Genomic DNA, 22,198 nt, shown 5'->3' on the forward strand with positions numbered 1-22,198 from the left:
AAGTAAAGGTAGAAAAGAGGCAGACTGAAGAAGGTAGGAAGGGTGAAGACACAGTTTGGGAGAGAAATGGATTTGTGGCCTCTGTGGTAGGGAGGGAGCTGTAATCAGGGAGAAGGATGAGAGGCAGACTAGCACTCAGGAAGGAGCACAGGATAAATGAGTCCCCACAAGCAACTGGCTTGGAAGGTGAGTGGGCCCAAATTTCATGAGTTCTTACAACCAGTGGGGCTTAAGGCCTGGATTTTTAAAGGTCAGTGTGCTTGGCTGTGGGAGACCTCAGAGGATATTGAGGCTGCTGGAGAGAAGACAGGCGAGTAGCCTGTGGACATACAGCGTGGAAACAACAATCTGAAGAGCGCCTGGGACATACAGTGGGGAGGTCAGTTGCCTCATCTCAGATTGTGTCCCAGAGAAGCAGCATTCATGGACCTCTTCATAAAACTATTACCCTTAAGAAAAGGACACACAGCTGACTTTCCTAATACAGAGAAACAGGCAGAGAGACTTAGACAAAATGAGAAGATAGAGGAATCTGTCCCAAATGAAAGAACAGGGCAAGAACATGGCCAGAGATCTAAGCAAAACAGATGTAAGTAACATGTCTGATGGAGAATTTAAAGTAATGACCATAATACTCACTGGATTTGAGAAAAGAGTGGAGGACATCAGTGAGACCATTACCACAGAGAAAGGGAATAACACACCAGAGATAAAGGGCTCAAAAAAAGAAATGAAAGACAGGCCTGAAGGAAAGAACAGGATGGAAGAAGCAGAGGAATGAAGTAATGACCTAGAAGACAAAGTAATGGAGAGTAATCAAACTGAACAAAAGAAAGAAAAAATAATTATGCTTATGCAAAACGAAAATAGATGTAGGGAATGCAGTGACTCCATCAAACATAGTAACATTCATATTATAGGAGTCCCAGAAGTAGAAGAGAGAAAAAGGGGCAGAGAATTTATCTGAAGAAATGATAGCTGAAAACTTCCCTAATCTGGGGAAGGAAACACATATCCACATCAGGAGGAACTGAGATCCCTCAACAAAATCACCAAAGAATTTCCACACCAAGACACATTGTAATTAAAATGGAAAAAAATAGTGATAAAGAAAAACCATTAAAAACAGCAAGACAAAAGAAGACAGTTACAATACAAAAGAAACCCGATAAGGCTATCAGAATTTTTCAGCAGAAACTATCCAAGCCAGAAGGGAGTGCCATGATATATTCAAAGTGCTGAATGGGAAAAACCTGTAGCCAAGAATACTCAATCCAGCAAGGCTATCGTTCAGAATACAAGGAGAGGGGTGCCTGGGTGACTGAGTTGGTTAAGTGTCCAACCGTTATTTCGGCACAGGTGGTGATCTCGTGGTTCGTGAGTTGAAGCCCCACATTATGATCTGTGCTGACAGCGTGGAGCCCATGTCAGATCCTCTGTCTCCCTCTCTCTCTGCCCCTTCCCAGCTTGTGCGTTCTCTCTCTCTCTCTCAAAAGTAAATATATTAAAAAATGTTAAGAATAGGAGAAATAAAGTTTCCCAGACACTTAAAGGAGTTCATGACCACTAAACCTTCCCAGCAAGATATATTAAAGGGGACTCTTTGAGTGGAAAAGAAAGACCAAAAGTGACAATATGAAGGTAGGAAACACAGAAGCAGTAAAAATGAAGATTTCTGTAAAAAATGAGTCAAGGAATTCACAAAATAAAAGGATGTAAAATACGATACCATATACATAAAACATGGGGAAGACAGAAGAATGGGTTCAAACTTCACTACCAGCTTAATATAAACTGCTATATGCAGAAGACATTATATACAAACTTAATGATAACCAGAAATCATAAACTACAAACTGGGGTGTCTGGGTGGCACAGTTTGTTAAGTGTCCAATTCTTGATTTCAGCTCAGGTCATAATCTCATGGTTTGTGGGTTGAGTTCTGCATCAGGCTCCACATTGACAGCATGGAGCCTGCTTGGAATTTTCTCTCCCTCTGTCTTGCAAAGTAAATAAACTAAAAAAAAAAAACAAAAACTAATAGATATGCAAAGAGTAAAGACAAAGAAACCCAAATATATCACTAAAGAAAGCCAACAAACCATGAAAGAAAAGATCAGAGAAAATCTGCAGAAACAACCACAAAACAAGTAAGAAAATGGTAATAAATATGTACCTATAATTACTTTGAGTGTAAATGTACTAAATGCTCCAATCAAAAAACACAGGATAACAGCATGAATTAAAAAAACAAGACCCATCTATATGCTGCTTTTAAGAGAATAATTCTAGACTTAACGACACCTGCAGATTCAAAGTGAGGGGATGGAGAACAATCTATCATGCAAATGGATGATAAAAGAAAGCTGGAGTAGCAGTGCTAATATTGGACAAAATAGACTTTAAAACAAAGACTGTAACAAGAGACAAAGAAGGACACTATATAATAATAAAGAGAATAATCCAACAAGATAGGACAATTGTAAATATTTATGCACCCAAAATGGAAGCACCCATATACATAAAATAGTTATTAACAAACATAAGGGAACTAATCAGTAATCATGCAACGATAGTAGGGGACTTTAACACCTCACTTACATCAATGGACAGATCATCTAAACAGAAAATCATCAAGAAAACAATTGATTGTCTGGACCAGACAGATTATTCAGAACATTCTATCCTAAAACAGTAGAATACACGTTCTTTTCAAGTGCACATAGAACATTCTGCAGAACAGATCATATAGTAGGCCACAAAACAAGCCTCAACAAATTAAAAAAGACTGAAGTTATACCATGCATCTTTTCTGACCACAACACTAGGAAACTAGGAATCAACCACAAGACAAAATCTGGAAAGACCACAGACACATGGAGGTAAATAACATGCTACCAAACAATGAATGGGTCAACCAGTAAATAAAATATGAAATTAAAAAGTGCATGGAAACAAATGAAAATGAAAATACAAGGGTTCAAAGCCTTTGCAATGCAGCAAAATTGGTTCTAAGAGGGAAGTTTCTAGCAATACAGGCCTACTGCAAGAAATAAGAAAAATCTCAAACAACCTAACCTTACACCTAAAGAAGCTAGAAAAAGAACAAACAAAACCTAAAACCAGCAGAAGGAAGGAAATCATAATGATAAGAGCAAGAATAAATGATATAAAAACAAACAAACAAAAAAAAACCCCACAATACAACAGATCAATAAAACCAGGAACTGCTTCCTTGGGGGAAAAAAACAAACAAAAACAAAACAAAAAAAACCTGATAAACTTCTAGCCAGATTTATCAAGAAAAAAAAGAGAAAAGACCCAAATAAAATCACAAATGAGAGAGAAGAAATAACAAACACTACAGAAATACAAACAGCTGTAACAGATTATTATGAAAAACTATTTTAGCCAACAAACTGGACAACCTAGAAGAAATGGATAAACTCATCAACATATATAAATTACCAAAACTGAAACTGCTAAAAATGGAAATATTTGAACACAGTGATTATCAGCAAAGAAATTAAGTCAGTAATCAAAAAACTCCAAGAAATAAAAGTCCAGGGCCAGATGGCCTCACATGTCAATTCTACCAAACATTTGAAGAATTAATACCTATCCTTTTCAAACCATTCCAAAATATAGAAAAGGAAAACTTACACATTTGTTCTGAGGCCAGCATTACCCAGATACCCAAGTCAGATAAAGACACCACAAAAAAAGAGAACTATAGTTCAAATCTTTGATGAACATAGATGTAAAAATCCTCAGCACAATACTAGCAAACTGAATCCTACAATACACTAAAAAAATCATTCACCATGATCAAGTGAACTTATTCCTGGATTGTTGGGTGGTTCAATATTCACAAATCAATGTGATACAATGTGATGTATCAATAAGAGAAAGGATAAGAAGCCTATGTTCATTTCAACAGACACAGAAAAAGCATTTGACAAAGTACAACATCCATTCATGATAAAAACCCTCAACAAAGTAAGTTTACATACCTCAACATAACAAAGTAAGTTTAAATACCTCAACATAACAAAGGCCATTGATGAAAAACCCACAGCTAACATCTTTAATGAGAAAAAACTGAGAGCTTTTCCACTAAGGTCAGAAACAAGACAAGGATGTCCATTCTCATCATTTTACCTTTCTTTTTTTTTAAGTTCATTCGTTTTTGAGAGAGAGAGAATGCAAGCAGGGAAGGGACAGTGAGAGGGAGACAGAGCATGCCAGGCAGGCTCTGTGCTGCCAGCAGAGAGACAGATGCAGGGATTGAACTCATGAACCATGAGATCATGACCTGAGCCAAAACCAAGAGTTGAAAGCTTAACCAACTGAGCCACCCAGGCACCCCTCACTCTCACCACTTTTATTCAACAGAGTGCTGCAGGTCCTACCCACAGCAATCAGACAACAAAAAGAAATAAAAGGCAACCAAATCACAAGGAAGAAGTATAACTTTCACTATTTTCAGATGACAGGACACTTTATATAGAAAACCCAAAAGACTCCACCAAAAAATTGCTAGAACTGATAAACAAATTCAGTAAAGTCACAGGATACATAATGAACGTATTGGTTGTATTTCTACACACCAATAAGGAAACAGCAGAGAGATTAAGATGACAATCCCATTTACAATTGTACCCAAAATAATAAGATACCTAGGAATAAACCTAACCAAAGAGGTGAAAGATCTGTACTCTGAAAACTATAAAACAATGATGAAAGAAACTGAAGACAACACAAAGGCAAAGACATTCCAGGTTCATGAATTGGAAGAACAAATATTGCTAAAATGTCTATACTACCCAAAGCAATCTACACCTTTAATAAAATCTCTATCAAAATACCAAGAGCATTTTTCACAGAACTAAAACAAACAATTCTAAAATATGAATGGAACCATAAAAGACCCAGAATAACCAAAGCAATCTTGAAAAAGAAAACCAAAGCTGGAGGAATCACAATTCCAGACTTCAAGGTATATTACAAAGCTTTAGTAATCAAAACAGTATGTATTGGCATGAAAATAGACACATAAATCAACAAACACAGTAGAAAACCCAGAAATAAACCCTTAAGTATATGGTCAATTAATCTTCAACAAAGCAAGAAAGAATATCCAACAGGAAAAAGGCCCTTCAACAAACGGTGCTGGGAAAATTGAACAGCAAACACACAAAAGAATGAAATTGGACCACCTTTTTACAACATAGCAAAAATAAATTCAAAACAGATTAAAGATCTAGATGTGAGAACTGAAACCATAAAAATCCTAGAATGAGCACTGGCAGTAATTTCTCTGACACTGGCTACACCAACCTTTTTCTAGATAGGTCCCCAGAGGCAAAGGAAACAAAAGCAAAAATAAAGTATTGGGCTATATATCAAAACAAAAAGCTCCTGCACAGAGAAGGAAACAATCAACAAAACTAAAAAGGCAACCTATAGAATGGGAAAAGATATTTGAAAATGACCTATCTGATGAAGGGTTAGTATCCAAAATATATAAAGAACTCATAGAGCTCAATACCCTAAACCCAAACAATCCAATCAAAAAATGGGCAGAAGACATGAAAAGACATTTTTCCAAAGAAAACATAGAGATGGCCAACAGACACATGAAAAGATGCTCATCATCACTAATCATTAGAGAAATGCAAATCAAAACTACTATGAGATATCACCTCACACCTGTGAGAATGGCTAATACCAAAAACATGAGAAACAACAAGTGTTGGTGAGGATATGGAGAAAAAGGAATCCTCTTGCTTTGTTGGTGGGAATGCAGACTGGTGCAGCAACAGTGGAAAACAGTATGGAGTTTCCTCAAAAAAGTTAAAAATAGAGCTACTCTACAGCCCAGCAATCACACTACTGGGTATTTACTCAAAGAATACAAAAACACTAATTCAAAGGGATACATGTACCTCAATGTTCATAGCAGCATTATTCACAATATATCCATCAAGTGATGAATGGATAAAAAGATGTGTGTGTGTGTGTGTGTGTGTGTATACATATACACACACACACAATCTTTTTATATACATATATATGTACATATGAATGTGTGTGTGTATATATATATATATAATGGAATATTATTCAGCCATAAAAATGAATGAAATCTTGCCATTTGCAATGACTTGGATGGAGCTAGAGAGTATAATGCTAAGTGAAGTAAGTCAATAAGACAAAGACAAATACTTTATGATTACACTCCTATGTGGAATTTAAAAAACAAAACAAACAAGCTAAGGGAAAAAGAGAGAGAGAAACTAAGAAACAGACTCAACTATAGAGAACTGAAGGGTACCAGAGAAGAGGTGGGTGGGGGGATGGGTGAAATAGGTGATGGGGATTAAGAACTGCACTTGTGATGAGCACCAGGTGATTAAAATTTTAAAAAAAAGTGATACTACAAGGTTGCAATCAGTCAAACTGAGAATGTGGAAAATTTGACATGACAACCCAGTTTCTTAAAGAAATGGATACCATGAAGAAAGGGGAAGAGAGGTTGAGGAGGGGAACTGTTAAGAGGGAGGCGCCTGGGTGGCTCAGTCGGTTAAGTGTCTGACTTCGGCTCAGGTTGTGATCTCATGGTTCATGGGTTCAAGCCCCATGTCAGGCTCTGTGCTAACAGGTCAGAGCCTGCAGCTTGCTTCAGATTCTGTCTCCACTCTCTCTGCCCCTCCCCCACTCATGCTCTCTGTCTCTCCAAAATGAATATTTAAAAAAAATAATAAATTTTAAAAAATAATAAAAATAAACTTAAAAAAAAGAAAAATCAAGTTCCAAGAAATACCTACAGTATGATCCCATTTTTGTAAAAAACAAGACTATGTAAACCGTGTGTGTGTGTGTGTGTGTGTGTGTGTGTGTGTGTATGTCTTTGTATGAACATAGTAGAAGTCTAGAAAGACATATACCAAACTGTTAACAACTAAGGTTAGGGGTGGGGAGAGCGAAAGGCATGATGGCTATGAACAAGGACACTTTTTCTTTTTTTAATGTTTATTTATTTTTGAGAGAGCAAGAGTGAGAGTGAGAGCGAGACAGAGTGTGAGTGGGGGAAGGCAGAGACAGAGGGAGACACAGAATCTGAAGGAGACTCCAGGCTCTGAGCTGTCAACACACAGTCTAATGTGGGGCTCGAACTCATGAATTGTGAGATCATGTCTTGAGCCAAAGTCGGATGCCTAATGGACTGAGCCAGGAGCCCCTGAACAGTGACACTTTTACTTATGTCATACACTTAGGTATTGCTCAAATGTGGTACAAAGATATGTATTACTTTGGTCATTTTAAAACATCCTATAAACTATTTTTTAAAAAGCCTTGCTTTTGGCTATTTAATACTGTAACAGATTAAAAGGTTCAGATTCGGGGGTCTGGGTGGCTCAGCCGATTAAGCATCTGACTTTGGCTCAGGTCATGATCTCACAGCTTGTTGAGTTTGAGCCCTGCGTTGGGCTCTGTGCTGACAGCTCAGAGCCTAGAGCCTGCTTTGGATTCTGTGACTTCCTGTCGCTCTCTGCCCCTCCCCTGCTCACACTCTGTCTCTCAAAAATAAACATTAAAAAAAATAATAAAAAATAAAAAAATAAAAGTTTCAGATTCAGATGGTTTCTCCTGAATCTGATTTTTATAACATAGTTTCTTTGTTAACATTGTTGTGGTTTTCTTGAAAATCAGTAACACTGAAAATAAAATCTCAACAAAAGCCAAAGTGTGATTAGCTTTCATAGTGTTTACCACTAGTATTATTTATATATTTATTTTTAATTTTTTTTTCTAGTGTTTATTATTTTAAGAGAGAGAGATAGAGTGGGAGAGAGGCAAAGAGCGAGGAAGACACAGAATCCAAAGCATTCTCCAGGCTCTAAGCTGTCAGCATGAAGTCTGATGCAGGGCTTGAACTCACGAACCGTGAGATCATGACCTGAGCCAAAGTCTGATGTTTAACCGACTGAACCACCCAGGCACGTCCCATTAGTATTATTTAGTGAGGTGAGAGTAGTTCCTATTACATTTGCTGACACATTAAGAATATTTAATACTCTATTTTCAATAGTCTTCTATGTCAATACCATCTAACTGGAATCTTAGGTTTCAAGTACTTATGTGTAACATTTGGTATGTATATACTGAAGTTGATACATGAAGATAACAAAATACAGTACATTTAACAAAGGGTTCAAATTCACAACACAGTACATGTACTCACTTGAGAAATGTTCTTGGTCGACACCATTACTACTTCCCACTATATTACATAACTGTGCATTCGTTATCAAATTGTGCATCCCAAGGATAGCTATAAATATAGAAAAAGAAAGTTATTTTTATCTCCATCAGTTATAACCATAAAGAATTGGTTTTTCAACCAAAAATTTCTGATTTTAACGTTTTCTGAACATTTTCCTACTCAATTAAAATACAGATTTTGCAGCCCCCAAAAAAGGAGACAATGTGATTTAAAAATCACCTACAATCCCTTTCTCATTAATACTCTTTTATTTTCCTCTTCATTTTGGAATTTAGATCTCCCACATTTCCGAATTCAGACCTACAACTGGAGCCAGACTAATCTTAAATGTTAATCTATGCTTAGCTCCATTTGGTAGCTGAGAGAATACTGAAATGATCTGTGTTTGCTGTTAATACTTCGCACAAGGTTTTAGGAACAGTGCAAGATAGATTTTCAACCTAACCGTTATTTTTACATTTGTTAACTTTCATGTTAATTTACATTCATATTTTAGTTAAGGGTAAAATACCAAAAGTATAGTTGAACTCTCATCTGTGAGATTAACTAGCATCCCTCAAAAATGACAGGAGAGATAAATTTGGTTTTTGGTTTTGATACCCTTTTTGCACAAACATGGCAGAAGCTACAGTATGCCCCCAGCCCACTCCACCCTGATGAAAGCACCATTTACAAACACCTCAGTCCTGAGCACCCCAAGGAATAAGACACCTGCTCTGGCTGTAGACTACACTTTGTCCCTGTCCTGGGTCATTCCATAAGAACCATCACTCTTCTTTCACACATGTTAGCTCTTGGGGTTAGTTGGTGCTAAGATATCCCCATATGTCATATTTTTCTACCAAGGAAAATGGGTGTGTGCTGAGGCTGGTGGGGGAGATACTTGTCCAGATAAGAAACTGGCAATGATGAAAACAACAGGGCGGTTTGGAGTGTTCCGTATATACTTAAGAAAAGATGGGAAAGTGGTGAGTATAAATGCTTTCCAGTTATTCATCTTGGGGTCCTCTTTTTCTTCAAAGTTTATCATTTATTTTTAGTAATCTCTACACTCCATGTGAGGTTCAAACTCACAATCCCAAGATCAAGAGTCGCATGCTCTACCGACTCAGCCAGCCAGACGCCCCTCATCTCAAGGTCTTCTGATAAAACGGGACAGCAGTTGATGCTGGAGACTCTTTTTCAATGCTTAGATAGGACAGCTTCTAGCTGAGCACCAGCTGATGAAAGATTTTTATAAAGACTTTCAAATATGGTAACATGGGAAAAGATGTCAAATAATACAATACATTCCATTATCATAAAAAGTTCACCACTGACAGTATTTTAAAAACTGAAATCCTTTATGTCACATTTATAGTGTACAAAACAAAGCCAAATATGTGGTCACTGATTCAACAGCACTTTGCTAGGCAAAGGAAGCATCTGTATGACGTATACAGGGATGTGCTGGTACTCCGCTCCCCTCCACACTCATTCACAAATGTGTTTTAGGAGATACCTGCAAGGTCACACAATTCTGTATCAGAAGCACTTGTCAAAGCTTCTTCTAATTCTGGGTCAAGAGATACTTTTTCTTCTGGGAAAGTCTGTACAGGCTTCTGTTTAGGGATAAATATTTTCCCTGTAAAATAAAGCAGTTTGTTAATTCCAATACTACTGCTATGAACTAACTTATTACCATTTACTCTTCTAACAAAAATTATGAAAAGTACAATTGAAGCTGAAGGAAAAAGTCAACAAGATAAACAATTACAATAACATTTCATCTTCAATATGTATTATAAGTTTCCAGGGCAATGTTTGGCTGTACAAGTTGAAATGAAGAAAAAAAAAAAAACAGGAATTCTATTTGTGAAATTAAAAATAGGATCTTTTTGGAGTAATTATGAATTACTAAACAAATAGCAAATTAAAAGATGAATATAGGAATAAATTTTAAGAATCTATAAAACTTTAGAGAGATTTAAAAGACCCTGCAAAATCCACTTTTTTTTAATTATTATTTTTTTTAGTTCTTATTTATTTAAGAGAGACAGAACAAGCAGAGGATGGGCAGAGACAGGGGGACAGAAGATCCAAAGCAGGTTCTGTGCTGACAGCAGAGAGCCTGGCGTGGGGCTCAAACTCAAAAACTGTGAGATCATGACCTGAGCTAAAACCCAGAGTCAGACGCTTAACTGACTGAGCCATTCAGGCACCCCTCCACTTTTTTATTCTTAAGCAACAAGCTGTTACAGTCACTTAGGGGATGGCAGAGGCAATTTTGATTCCAGAAATTCAAGATCTAATTGCAAAGAAATTCCTGTATGTTCTAAGTGGTTTCGTGAAACTTTAGGTCACCGTTCATCTAAGCCTCGATGGAAACTAACAAGGGTTACCTGATAAGAAACTATTATGTGAAAATCAGTATTTTGTTACCATATGTCCAAAGCAAGATTGAAAACATGAAGAGAATGAGAAGTGATAATGACACAACTGCTGATCAAATAAGATGTACTCACACGGCAGAGCCTGAGTTACCAAGATTGCCTCCAGTTTCTCTCCCAGGACACTAAGTGATCTGGAAAAGGCCTATGCATAGATTCACAGATGTGCCAAAGAAACTACCAGAGAAATATGAAAGAATATGTGGCCTGATGGATCTATGCAGTGCTCTATCAAAAGAATGTGGGTTTAGAATCAGTGAGTGTTGTGTACTTCTTCAAGGTACACATCAATTAGTGTACCCATAAGGAATCCCACCACAATAGACTGCTCCCAGGACTCTGGCCAAAACTGTTCAGCTATTTTCTGCTAAGCCCATCTAAAGGATCTTAATTTCTGATATTGTATGTTTTTTATGTTTAGCATTTCCATTTGGTTCTTTTTAAAAAAATAGTTTCCATGTGTCTGCTGAAATTCCTCATTTGTTCATGCGTGCTGTCTACCTTGTCCCTCAGATTTTTTGGCATTTGTTACAGTTATTTTTAAAGTCCCTAGCTGATAACACCAGTATCTGGATCATGTCTGAGTCTTCTATTGACTGTTATTTTCTTGAGTATGGGGCTATGTGTCTTATGATCTTTGACTCCAAGCTAAGCATTTTTGTGTAAAAGTATGGCAGAAACTGAAGGAAAATCTGGCCTTTGTTACAACTTTAGTTTGATTCAATTCTTCATTGGCCTCAAACATTTTGAATATAGGATCAGGACTTTCTCTTCAGCAAGGCCTTGTATTATAACCATGGTGAGGTTCTGGAGATGTCCTGAGCATCTTCCCTTTTTGAATGGTGAACTTTGAGAGATTTCTCTTGATATGTGGCCTAGGCCATCAGCTTTCTGGATGACTGCGGAGCTCTCTTTGTTTTCCAGTCCCATCCCCTAATTTTGGGGCCTTGGCAGATCTCTCAGGCTCTCTCGTCTTATCTGCTTTATACTCTGTGAAGTTGGGGTTGGCCTTAAAGGGATTTGTCCCACCCCTCCTGCCTCTCCCTCAGTCTCTCCCAGCTGAAAACCTATGCCTCAGGAATTTTCTCTCTGCTCTACTTTATTGCGTCTGTTCTTGTAGTGTCCCTGGCACTAAATGAAGACCTGCAGGAAAGAACTGGGGGTGCTGCACTATCCAATACGGTAGCCACTAGCCACATGTGACTATTTAAATTTAAATTAATTAAAATTAGAAATTCAGTTCCACAGTCACAGTTCAAATACTTGATAGCTACATTTAGTTAGATGGAGCTACCACACTGGTTAGCATAGACACTGAATATTTCCATCATGGCAGAAAGTTCTAGTGGACAGCACTGCTCTAAGGCTTCTCTGGATTCTAATCTATCATCCAATCCATACGCAGTCATTAAAAGTTTGTTAAAAGTTAGGCTGATTTCTCCTTACTCCTTTCTATGGTAGTTTTCTGTTTTTCCCTACATTTCATTCAGAAAAGAGAGAAGTGGGTCATCAATCTCAAGAAGGGTTTGCCACTTTCTAGAATCATTTATGTTTTGTGTCCTCAAGCTCTCCGATAGCTTTTTAAAAACTATAATAAATGCACTTAGGGGCACCTGGGTGGCTCAGTCAGTTGTGTCTGACTTTTGATTTCAGCTAAGGTCAGGATCTCACAGTTCTTGAGACTGAGCTGAGCCCCGAGTTGGGCTCTGTGCTGACAGCATGGAGCCTGCCTGGGATATTCTCTCTCTCTCTCTCTCTCTCTCTCTCTCTCTCTCTCTGCCCCTCCCCTGCTCACATACATGCATGTGTTCTTTTCTCTCAAAATAAATAAATAAACATTAAAAAAAACTGTAATAATGCACTTAGACTGCTTGTTTGGGTTGGTATGTAAGAATAATAGTCTCTTGCAACTTTATACATCTTAGAAGTCTTTCTGGTCAAGTATTTTCTTATTTAAAAAATTGTATTTGGCCAATTTATAGTGTATTTGTATCAGTAAGGATGTTTTTTTGTTTCCTTTTTAAAGTTTGTTTATTTTGAGAGAGAGAGAGAGAGAGAGAGAGAGAACAGGGGAGGGGCAGAGAGGGAGGTAAAGACAGAATCCCAGGCAGGCTCCACACCATCAGTGCAGAGCCCAACTCGGGGCTTGAATTCATGAACCGTGAGATCTTGATTTGAGCTGAGATCAAGAGTCAGATGCTTAACCAAGTGAGCCACCCAGGCACCCCAGTAAAGATGTTTTTAACTGCATATAACAGAATACCCAATTAAAAGGGGTTTAAACTGGTGCTTCTCAAGCTTTAATGTGCACCTCACTCACATGGTGATCTTTAAAGTACAGATTCTGACCCACAAGTCTGATATGGGATGAGAGTTAACTCCCAGGTGATGCCGATACTGAACTACAGACCACTTTAAACAGCAAGAGTTCCAACAATAAGTATTTTTATCATCTCAGTAACTCCACATGTAGGTGGCTATAGGGATGGTTCAGCAGCTCAGTACTGACATCAAGGATCTAGGCTCTTTCCATTTTTCTCTTTGGCTTTAATCAACATAGAAGCCTTTGTTCTCAGGCCATCAGTCTCAAGACAACCTTTGTAACACTAAGTATCAAGCCCTCAAGCAACAAGGTCAGGACAGGAAGGAAGGGCACAATTGTCAATTTTTATAAAGAAAACTTTTTATAACGTTTATAAGGAAAATTGTCCAGATTTCTCCTCTGGTGTCACGGACCAGCAATGGTCGTATGTCCAGTTGCAAAGGTGGCATTTTCAGTCTATTTCAGAGACAGGTTGTGCCAGTAAGAATGAAGGGATTTTTGCATTGTTACTTAATAGGCAACTACAGACTGTATTCCAATATTGGACCAGCTGAAGTACACCTCTGTGCTCCCTGGATTCCCTGAACATTTCGCTATAGCTACACAGACACATTCTGCATATTTGTCTGCCTTCTGTGAGCTTTTCAGGGGCATGGTTTATGTTCTCTGTTTATCCCTGTACCCTTGCCTGGCACAAAATGGGCAAGACAATCTATTGAATAAATAATTTGGTGACGACCTCCAGTTCAATCACCTCATTTTATAAAGTCTAACTTAAATAACTTACACAGCAGAGTTAATACTAGAACACAGGAGTGTTTCTTCCAATAAACTGGTGGCTTTCACGTAAAAAAAATTTTTTTTAACATTTATTTTTGAGAGAGAGAGCTAGAGACAGAGTGTAAGCAGACAAAGGGCAGAGAGAGGGAGACACAGAATACGAAACAGGCTCCAGGCTCTGAGCGGTCAGCACAGAGCCCAATGCGGGGCTCAAACTCATGAACCACAAGATGGTGACGTGAGCTGAAGTCAGACACTTAACTGACTGAGCCATCCAGGTGCCCCTAAACTGGTAGCTTTCAAATTAACTTTTTAACAGTAGACTTTTCCCCTCAAACAAATACCTCAAATATGTAATGGCATCCATAACTGATCGTGTTAGTACCAAATTTTGGAATTCTGATGATTAGACAATCTTTTATTATTGGTTCACAGACAAAGGCAAATCCAAATCATTACATCCTGATAATTCCATAGCACTTTTCTCAGTGGTTGATAGTATAATTAAAGTAGCATACCATTCATGCCTTTAATTGCCATTTCAGGATAATTACATTTTCCTGAGCTTAGTCACTACATTTTCAACTGTCTATGGGAGGGGCTTCTAAAGATTGGCTGCACACTGGATTCACCTGTGGAACTTTAAAAAATTGTGATGTCCAAGTTCCAGAGATTCTGGTTTAATTGGTCTGGTGTGTGAGACATCTGGATTTTTATAAACTCTCTAGGGACCTTAATGCATAGCAGTCAAGGTTGAGAACCACTAGATTATGGTATTCACTTATGAAACAAAACTACACAAACTATCAAATAGCTGCCCATGTCTTATTCTAGGGACCAATGGAATTTAAAGCATTATAAAAATCTAAAATGTTTATTTTTGTAATCCTCATCTACATTCCATAGAGGCATTATTCATATCTAATTTTCCCATAAACTTTTGCCAAACTTATAAATACAAAATTAATCTCATCATAAAAAAAACAACAAAGCAAAACAACAAAATTTTGAGGGCTTATGGAAATTTTCCTGTGATATACAATTTTTCTATTTTATACAGCTCTGAAACAGTTTGGTACCTCAGCTGGTGCTCCTCTTTATAATAAATTCTCTGTATATAGAGATTTTTGTTGTAGAGGTATTTAGTCTATACGATATTGTTTTTAACAGTATAAAAATTAAGTACTTCATATTCCTTCAGGGTTAGCTTAACATTAACGCTGTAAGACTTGTATTTTAATGCATTTTTACAAAATCTCGTTATAGAAAAGTAACAGTAAATAAATTTAACTTCATAACAAAATAAGCTAGGCAGAAATGAAGTTTAATATTATGAGTACAAAACCTAAGGAGATCCCCCCAAATTAATTTATAGACTTAAACACTCCCTTTCAAAATCTCAGCTGACTTTTTTGCAGAAAATGACAAGGTGATGCTAAAATTCATATGGAAATCCAAGAGACCTAGGACTGCCAAGTAACCTTGAAAGAGAAGAACAAAACTGAAGGACTTACACATCCCAATTTCAAAACTTAATATAAAACTACTGTAATCAACAGTGTTATGGTGCATAAGGAAAGACATCTGGATCAATGGAATAGAAGTTGAGTGTCCAGAAATAAACCTTTTTTGTTAATGGTCAATTGAAGTCTGTAAGGGTACCAAGGCAATTCAATGGAGAAAGAACTGTAAATGATGCTGGGAGAACTGGATAACTACTTGCAAAAGAATGAAGTCAATCCCCTATGTCATACTTACCATACGTTAATTACCATATTAATTCAAAGTGGATTACAGACCTAGATGTAAGACCTAAAACTCTAACACTCATAGAAACAGTGATAAGAAGGGTACCTGGGTGGCTCAGTCAGTTAAGCATGTGACTCTTGATTTCAGCTCAGATCATGATCTCAGAGTCATGAGATCGAGTCCCGTGTTGGGCTCTGCACTGAGCGTCATGCTTGCTTAAGATTCTCTCCCTCCCTCCCGCCCCCTCCCCCACTTGTGTGGGTTCATTCTCTCTCTCTCCCTCTCTCTTTCCAAAAAAAAAAAAAAAAAAAAGCAGTAAGACTAAATCTCCATGACCTCGAGTTAGGCAAAGGATTTTTAGATATGGTAGTATAAGCACCAGAGAAATTAAGTAGATAAGTGGTTTCCTAGGGCTGGGAATAGAGTGAGGAATGAAGACTGACTGCTCATGGATACATACATGGTTTCTTTTTGGGTGATGAAAATGTCCTAACCTGAAGACTGTGGTGATAGTTGCACAACTCTGCAAATACACCAGAGGTCATTAAACTGTATACTCCAAATGGGAAATTTTATGATGCATACTTAATAAAGACATTCAAAAAATGTACTAAATATAGGTTTTCTGCCTGCCTGAGTAAACTTATATTCACCCCCTAAAACGTAAAGGAAAAAGATAATTTTCTGAGACGTACTGAATCATACAGCAGGTTTGTACTTCTTAATCAAAATCAGCTGTTTTCTGAGAAATACATTAGCAAACTGCTTCGATCCCATAAAACAGGAAATGCCTTTCTTAACATGTGTCCTAATTTAGTCTTTCATCAGTTAGACTTAAGTTAAAAATCTTAATGACCATGAGATGCTGACAAATATAATAGATCTTTATAATGGTTAGTTTGGTTTGCGCCCCAAAATCGTGCAAGATGAGTGAAATGATAGGTATTTTGTATGGTGGTGTTTTTTGCAGAGTAAGGAAATGCACAACAAATTTGATACTGCTTTTAAAAAAAAATTTTAAACTTATTAGTATTCCACTTTATTATGGTTATCTTGATTCCTTTGTGTTTTTTCAAATCATGGATGATTTCTTTAAAGAATTCTCCATCTCATTCTGATAAAATGATTTAATATATATAAAGGAACTGGTATATAATAAACATAATAGACACATTAATTCTTTTTTAATTTTTTTTAATGTTTATTTATTTTTGAGAGAGAGATAGAGCATGAGTGGGGGAGGAGCAAAGAGAGGGAAACACAGAATCTGAAGCAGGCTCCAGATTCTGAGCTGCCAGCACAGAGCCCGATGTGGGGCTCGAATCCACGAACCGTGAGACCATGACCTGAGCTGAAGTCGGACGCTCAACCAACTGAGCCACCCAGGTGCCCCAACACATTAATTCTTTATTCTTATTTCCCCTGGAATTTCTTGCATGTGTGTGCATGTATGTGTGTGAGAGAGAGACAGAGACAGAGACAGAGAGAGATAGAGACAGTTTTCCAAGACAAACTAACAACCCAATAAGATTAAAAAACATAAAGCTCCAAGTATCTTTATCAGTAGTTCTTAAACTTCAGGGAATGGAAACTGGTTATGCATGGTATTTCTGAGAAAGTTCCCTAAGCGATTCTGATAATTACTTATTCAAATTGATAACCACTAATCTGGATGATTATAGTTCTGAAAAGATTAGTATGAGTTACCCTGGACTAATCTAATTGTTTTTCCTCTCCTTGAAATATGGTCAAAAAAGCCCTAACTTATAACTCTATCTATCTAAGTGACTTTAATTTCTTTATTTAACGTAACAAAGTCTAAAACTGCAACTTTAAAAAAAATGAAATGACAATTCTTTATACTGAGGCAAAATAAGACAATAAACAATGACTAGGTCAGAAAACATCTCTCAGACAAGTATGAAATGACATGCCCCCCAACCCCCAAATGAAACAAAACAAACAAAAACAGAGCTATGACTCTTGGTTGCTAATGTTAGAACAGTTCAGTAATGTTTATGTAACTACAAATGACAGCTAAGGAAATAGAAGAAACCAAGATAAGAATTCATGTAATAGTGATTTAAATGCATGGCACTTACCCAAACTCATGTTTGTGCCAAGAGGGAAAAAAAAAAAGGGACGATCTTGCCAAGACCCTTGTTTTTGTCACCAATCAGTAAGAGATACTGTTAACCATGTTAACAATTTTATTGCCGGGACCTTTCTTCACTAGTCCTCATCTCTTCTCTTTTGCTGTGATACCAAGTTACAGCTACCACAAATGTTAAGAAATTATCTTAGTCATAGCTCCCAGCCTTGCTGAGTATATAAAAGGTATAATAAAAAGAAACAGAGATGGCTCCTATTTATTTCATTTCTACAGAGGTGAAAGGCCCCTAGCTAGCTAATTTTAGTGTTTGTTTAAAAGCTACCTGTTCCAGAATGGATTCTAAGCAATTAGGCCACCTTTTGATCAGATGCACATAAACTTCAAATCAACCAAACTCAAGAATGAAGGGCAGATCCTGGAAAGGCATTTTTATTTTCACCCAAAGACACATGAACTTACTCAATACTGCAATAAATGCTCATTTATTCAGCAAATGTTTAGTGAGTTTGTATATACTAGATAATGAGCTAGAAAGACACTGTACGGAAAGTAAGAGATCTTTATTTTGGGGAGATAGAGTTCTAGAGACTTCCATCTGTGGCCAAAATGAAATAATAAAGACAGGATTTACCCACATGCCTGAAACCCCAAAATGGACAAGATATGTGAAAGAAGTTTTCAAGATACTAATAATCATCACACAACCAAGGGCAGCGATCCCAGAGAGATGAGAAACAAAGGAAGCCCTGTGACTGCTCAGCTTCCTACCTGGAGAAAGTGTCTAGCTGCAGCACAGGGAGCGGGAATCCAGGCAGGACTGGGAGAACGTTCTGAATGGAGGAGACAGAGCTGAGGTCCAGAAAGACCAAAGTGGCTGTGCAAGGAGAGAGTTGCACAGAACTGGAGCTCCGGAGCTCTGCAGAGGGGCTGCCTTTTCATACCCAGCAGAGCAGTACTCAGCACATATGTGTAATGGAACTACTTGGGGCCAAGGAAAAAACACCTGAAAAAATTACAGATAATAGTGCCTGTTCTCATGCAGGGCTGAGAGTAAGACGTGTTCCCAGCAACCAGACTATAAAACCTCATCATTCATAGAGCATTGGGTAAGCAGCTCACAAGTTCCTGCAGTGGAGAAAAATTTAGCCCTAGACTGAATGAATACTGCTCCAGTCTCATCCAACAAATCTTAAAAACAAGTCCCTAGGGGCGCCTGGGTGGCTCAGTTGGTTGAGTGTCCGACTTCAGCTCAGGTCATGCTCTCACACTCCGTGGGTTCAAGCCCCATGTCGGACTCTGTGCTTACAGCTTGGAGCCTGAGGCCTGCTTCAGATTCTGTGTCTCCCCCATTCTCTGCCCCTCCCCTGCTCATGCTCTGTCTCAAAAATAAATAAAAACATTTAAAAAACAAAAACAAAAACAAAAACAAGTCCCTAAAAATCAAACTGTTTCCAAGTGACTTAATCATGTCCCAGAAAGAAACTCAGGAATATTTACAGGGAAACCAAAATATCCAGCACCCAACAAGTTAAAATTCATAATGTCTAAATCCAATTAAAAAAATAACCAGAATTGGGGCGCCTGGGTGGCGCAGTCGGTTAAGCGTCCGACTTCAGCCAGGTCACGATCTCGCAGTCCGTGAGTTCGAGCCCCGCGTCGGGCTCTGGGCTGATGGCTCGGAGCCTGGAGCCTGTTTCCGATTCTGTGTCTCCCTCTCTCTGCACCTCCCCCGTTCATGCTCTGTCTGTCTCTCTCTGTCCCAAAAATAAATAAAAAAAAAAAAAAAAAAAAAAAAAAAAAAAAAAAAAAAAAAAAATAACCAGAATGTAAGAAGCAGGAAAATTCCATCCATAAGCTAGGAAAAATAATCCAATATAACTGACTTAATAATGACAGATGTAAAATTAGCGAGTAAGGACATTAAAACTGTTATTATAATTATATTCCATATATTCAAAAAGTTAAGCAGAGACATGGAAGATATGGGGGAAAAAGGAGGAAAAAGGGAACAAAGAACTGATGAGACAACAGAAAAGATATTCCATACTAGCACTAACAAAAAGAAAGTAAGATTGGCTATATTAATATAAGACAATGTGGATTTCAGAGTTAAGAATACTTTACCAGGGGTAAAAGAATACCAGAGTAAAGAATACTTTACCAGGGGTAAGGAAGATCACGTCATAGTGACAAAATGGTCATTTCATCAGGAGGACTTACCAATCCCTAAATGAACAAAAACTAATAACAGAGCTGCATAGTATATGATTCTGGAACAATTAATTGCAGTATTCTATATAGTATGTAAATTATACACTAAAATGTTGGAGGCAAAGGAATATGCATTCCCTGGGTATGGTTATCCACGGGAAAGTTTCCATAAAACGAGGTCTTAACATGAGCGACGAACGATCCATCTGGCTAACTCCTGACCCCAAAGGAATAATGAGTAAATCATTCAAAAAGACAGTGATCGGTCTGAAAAGGAGACACCAGTCTGTGTTACTAAACTTAAGCAGCCCACTTCAAATACCAGCTTCATTGGTGGGGAAGAGCACTTTATACAGTGTCGGAGACAACCACTTTATATAGGTGCATATAAGGGAAGTTTAGATTTATAAGACATGAATACAAAAGTAAGAGCCCATCTTTATCTTCAAATTAGTGGCAACGAATTACCCACTGGCAGTTACATAAGCCTGTTGATTCAGGCAGGTTATAATCATGATCTTTTTGGTTTATAAAGGGATGAGGTCTGCCTTTTCTCCAAAGAAATCATGTACGCAGCAAGGTGAGGGAAGCCTCTTTTAGTGTAAGAGTAACTACAGTAAGTTTCCTGGAAAGCTGATATAATTATGAATAAATAACTTGGAAAGTGTATAAGAAGTTTTTAGTTTAAAACAATAAGGTTAAATTCACCTTTAGTAACAAGCAGGGAAAGGTAGGGCAGGTGGGATTTGTGACACTAAAACCCAAAGGCATTCCTTTCTCAGGGAGGGGAAGGAAAAACAACAAAAAGCATAGATGGCTCTTCCCTAAGGGCCAACAGGGAGAACAGGAGGCTCTGTGAGGAATGGAGGAGCCCTATCTGGGTGAGTCAGTGGCTCAAATGGAATTCTCTGGTGCACCTGAATGTAGTATACAAGGTGCAGCATGGCTCTGGTTCATGTGTAAAATAAGGGACACTTGGGGGACAAAACTCAGGCTAGGTAAGGGTGAAGGGTGATACTAGAAATGCAGAGGAAGACTCCTGGCAAAGAAAAGCAAAATGAGAGTCGGTAAGAAATATTAAAGAGTAGGGCAAATTAGTTCTCCAGGAGCCAAATTCATGGCGAAGATCTATGCCTTATCTATCCTGGAGACAGAATATTCAAGATACGTAAAAATATAATGGGAAATGCTAATCAGCTATATAGCCAGCACTCTGCATTTTCACTGTTTTCAGGAATGAGAAAGAATAGGATGAACACTCTCCTTCACCCTTGTCTTGGTCTCTACCACAGTTACATGTTTTGTAGAATTTCAAGGAAAAAGAGGTAAAAAGCTTCCAAACATTTTAATATTATGTTTTTAAGTAAAAGGAATGAATATTGGAATGTTGTTTAAATTTTCTTAGGTGCTTAGTTTCTCAACATTTTGAACACAGTAGACTCGTAAGAAAGGCATTTTCTTTAATACTTGCCAAGATTACTTGTTACCATATCATACCTAGCACGAGCTTATTAGATTTAGATGAATTTAACAGATGCATATATGCATACTGTGAATTCTACTGTAATGATGCACTTAAAAACAATCCTTAATACATCTTTTGTTAGCTATCCCTTACTAGCTGCTTAAAACCTTCGTTTTGCTATTAATAAAACTACACTATTGGGGCGCCGGGTGGCTCAGTCGGTAAGCGTCGGACTTCAGCTCAGGTCATGATCTCACGGTTCCTGAGTTTGAGCCTCGCATCGGGCTCTGTGCTGACAGCTCAGAGCCTGGAGCCTGCTTCAGATTCTGTGTCTCCCTCTCTCTCTGCTCCTCCCCCACTCATACTCTCTCTCTCAAAAATAAACAAACATTAAAAAAAAAATAACTACACTATTAAAAGCAGAACATTTACTAGTGTAGGACACAAAATGTTCCCCCAAATGCATCTAGGATTAATTCCTTCTTCTCAGACGTTGGCATACACTTTCAATTTGTAAAATGTACAATTACAAACATTTCCCAGATCACAAAATAAAATTACTCATTTATCTATATATAACCACTCTCAAGAATCCTTTTTAGTCTGTGATGTCTTTTTAAAACATTTTGAGGGGTGCCTGGGTGGCTCAGTTGGTTAAGTCTCAGACTCTCGATTTTGGCTCGGGTCATTATCTCACAGTTTGTGAATTCAAGCCCTGCAGTGAGCTCTGCACTGACAGTATGGAGCATGCTTGGGATTATCCCTCTCTCCCTCTCTCTCTGCCCCTATCCCACCTGTGCTTGCTCTCTCTCTCAAAACACACACACACACACACACA

The 22,198-nt window shown here is 37.8% G+C and overlaps 1 protein-coding gene across 1 annotated transcript in view; it reads right to left on the reverse strand.

Annotated features, from left to right (window-relative positions):
* The window catches only part of TMOD3 (tropomodulin 3), an 80,145-nt gene that overhangs the window by 12,593 nt on the left and 45,354 nt on the right, over positions 1-22,198 (reverse strand). Inside the window, exons 4-5 of the mRNA XM_058737715.1 lie at positions 9,792-9,914; positions 8,249-8,338 (exon numbers count right to left, since the gene is read on the reverse strand). Coding sequence (XP_058593698.1) covers positions 8,249-8,338; positions 9,792-9,914 — 213 coding nt within the window. The remainder of the gene's footprint in view (positions 1-8,248; positions 8,339-9,791; positions 9,915-22,198) is intronic.

Source organism: Neofelis nebulosa, chromosome 7, assembly GCF_028018385.1.
Source record: "Neofelis nebulosa isolate mNeoNeb1 chromosome 7, mNeoNeb1.pri, whole genome shotgun sequence".
NCBI lineage: Eukaryota > Metazoa > Chordata > Mammalia > Carnivora > Felidae > Neofelis > Neofelis nebulosa.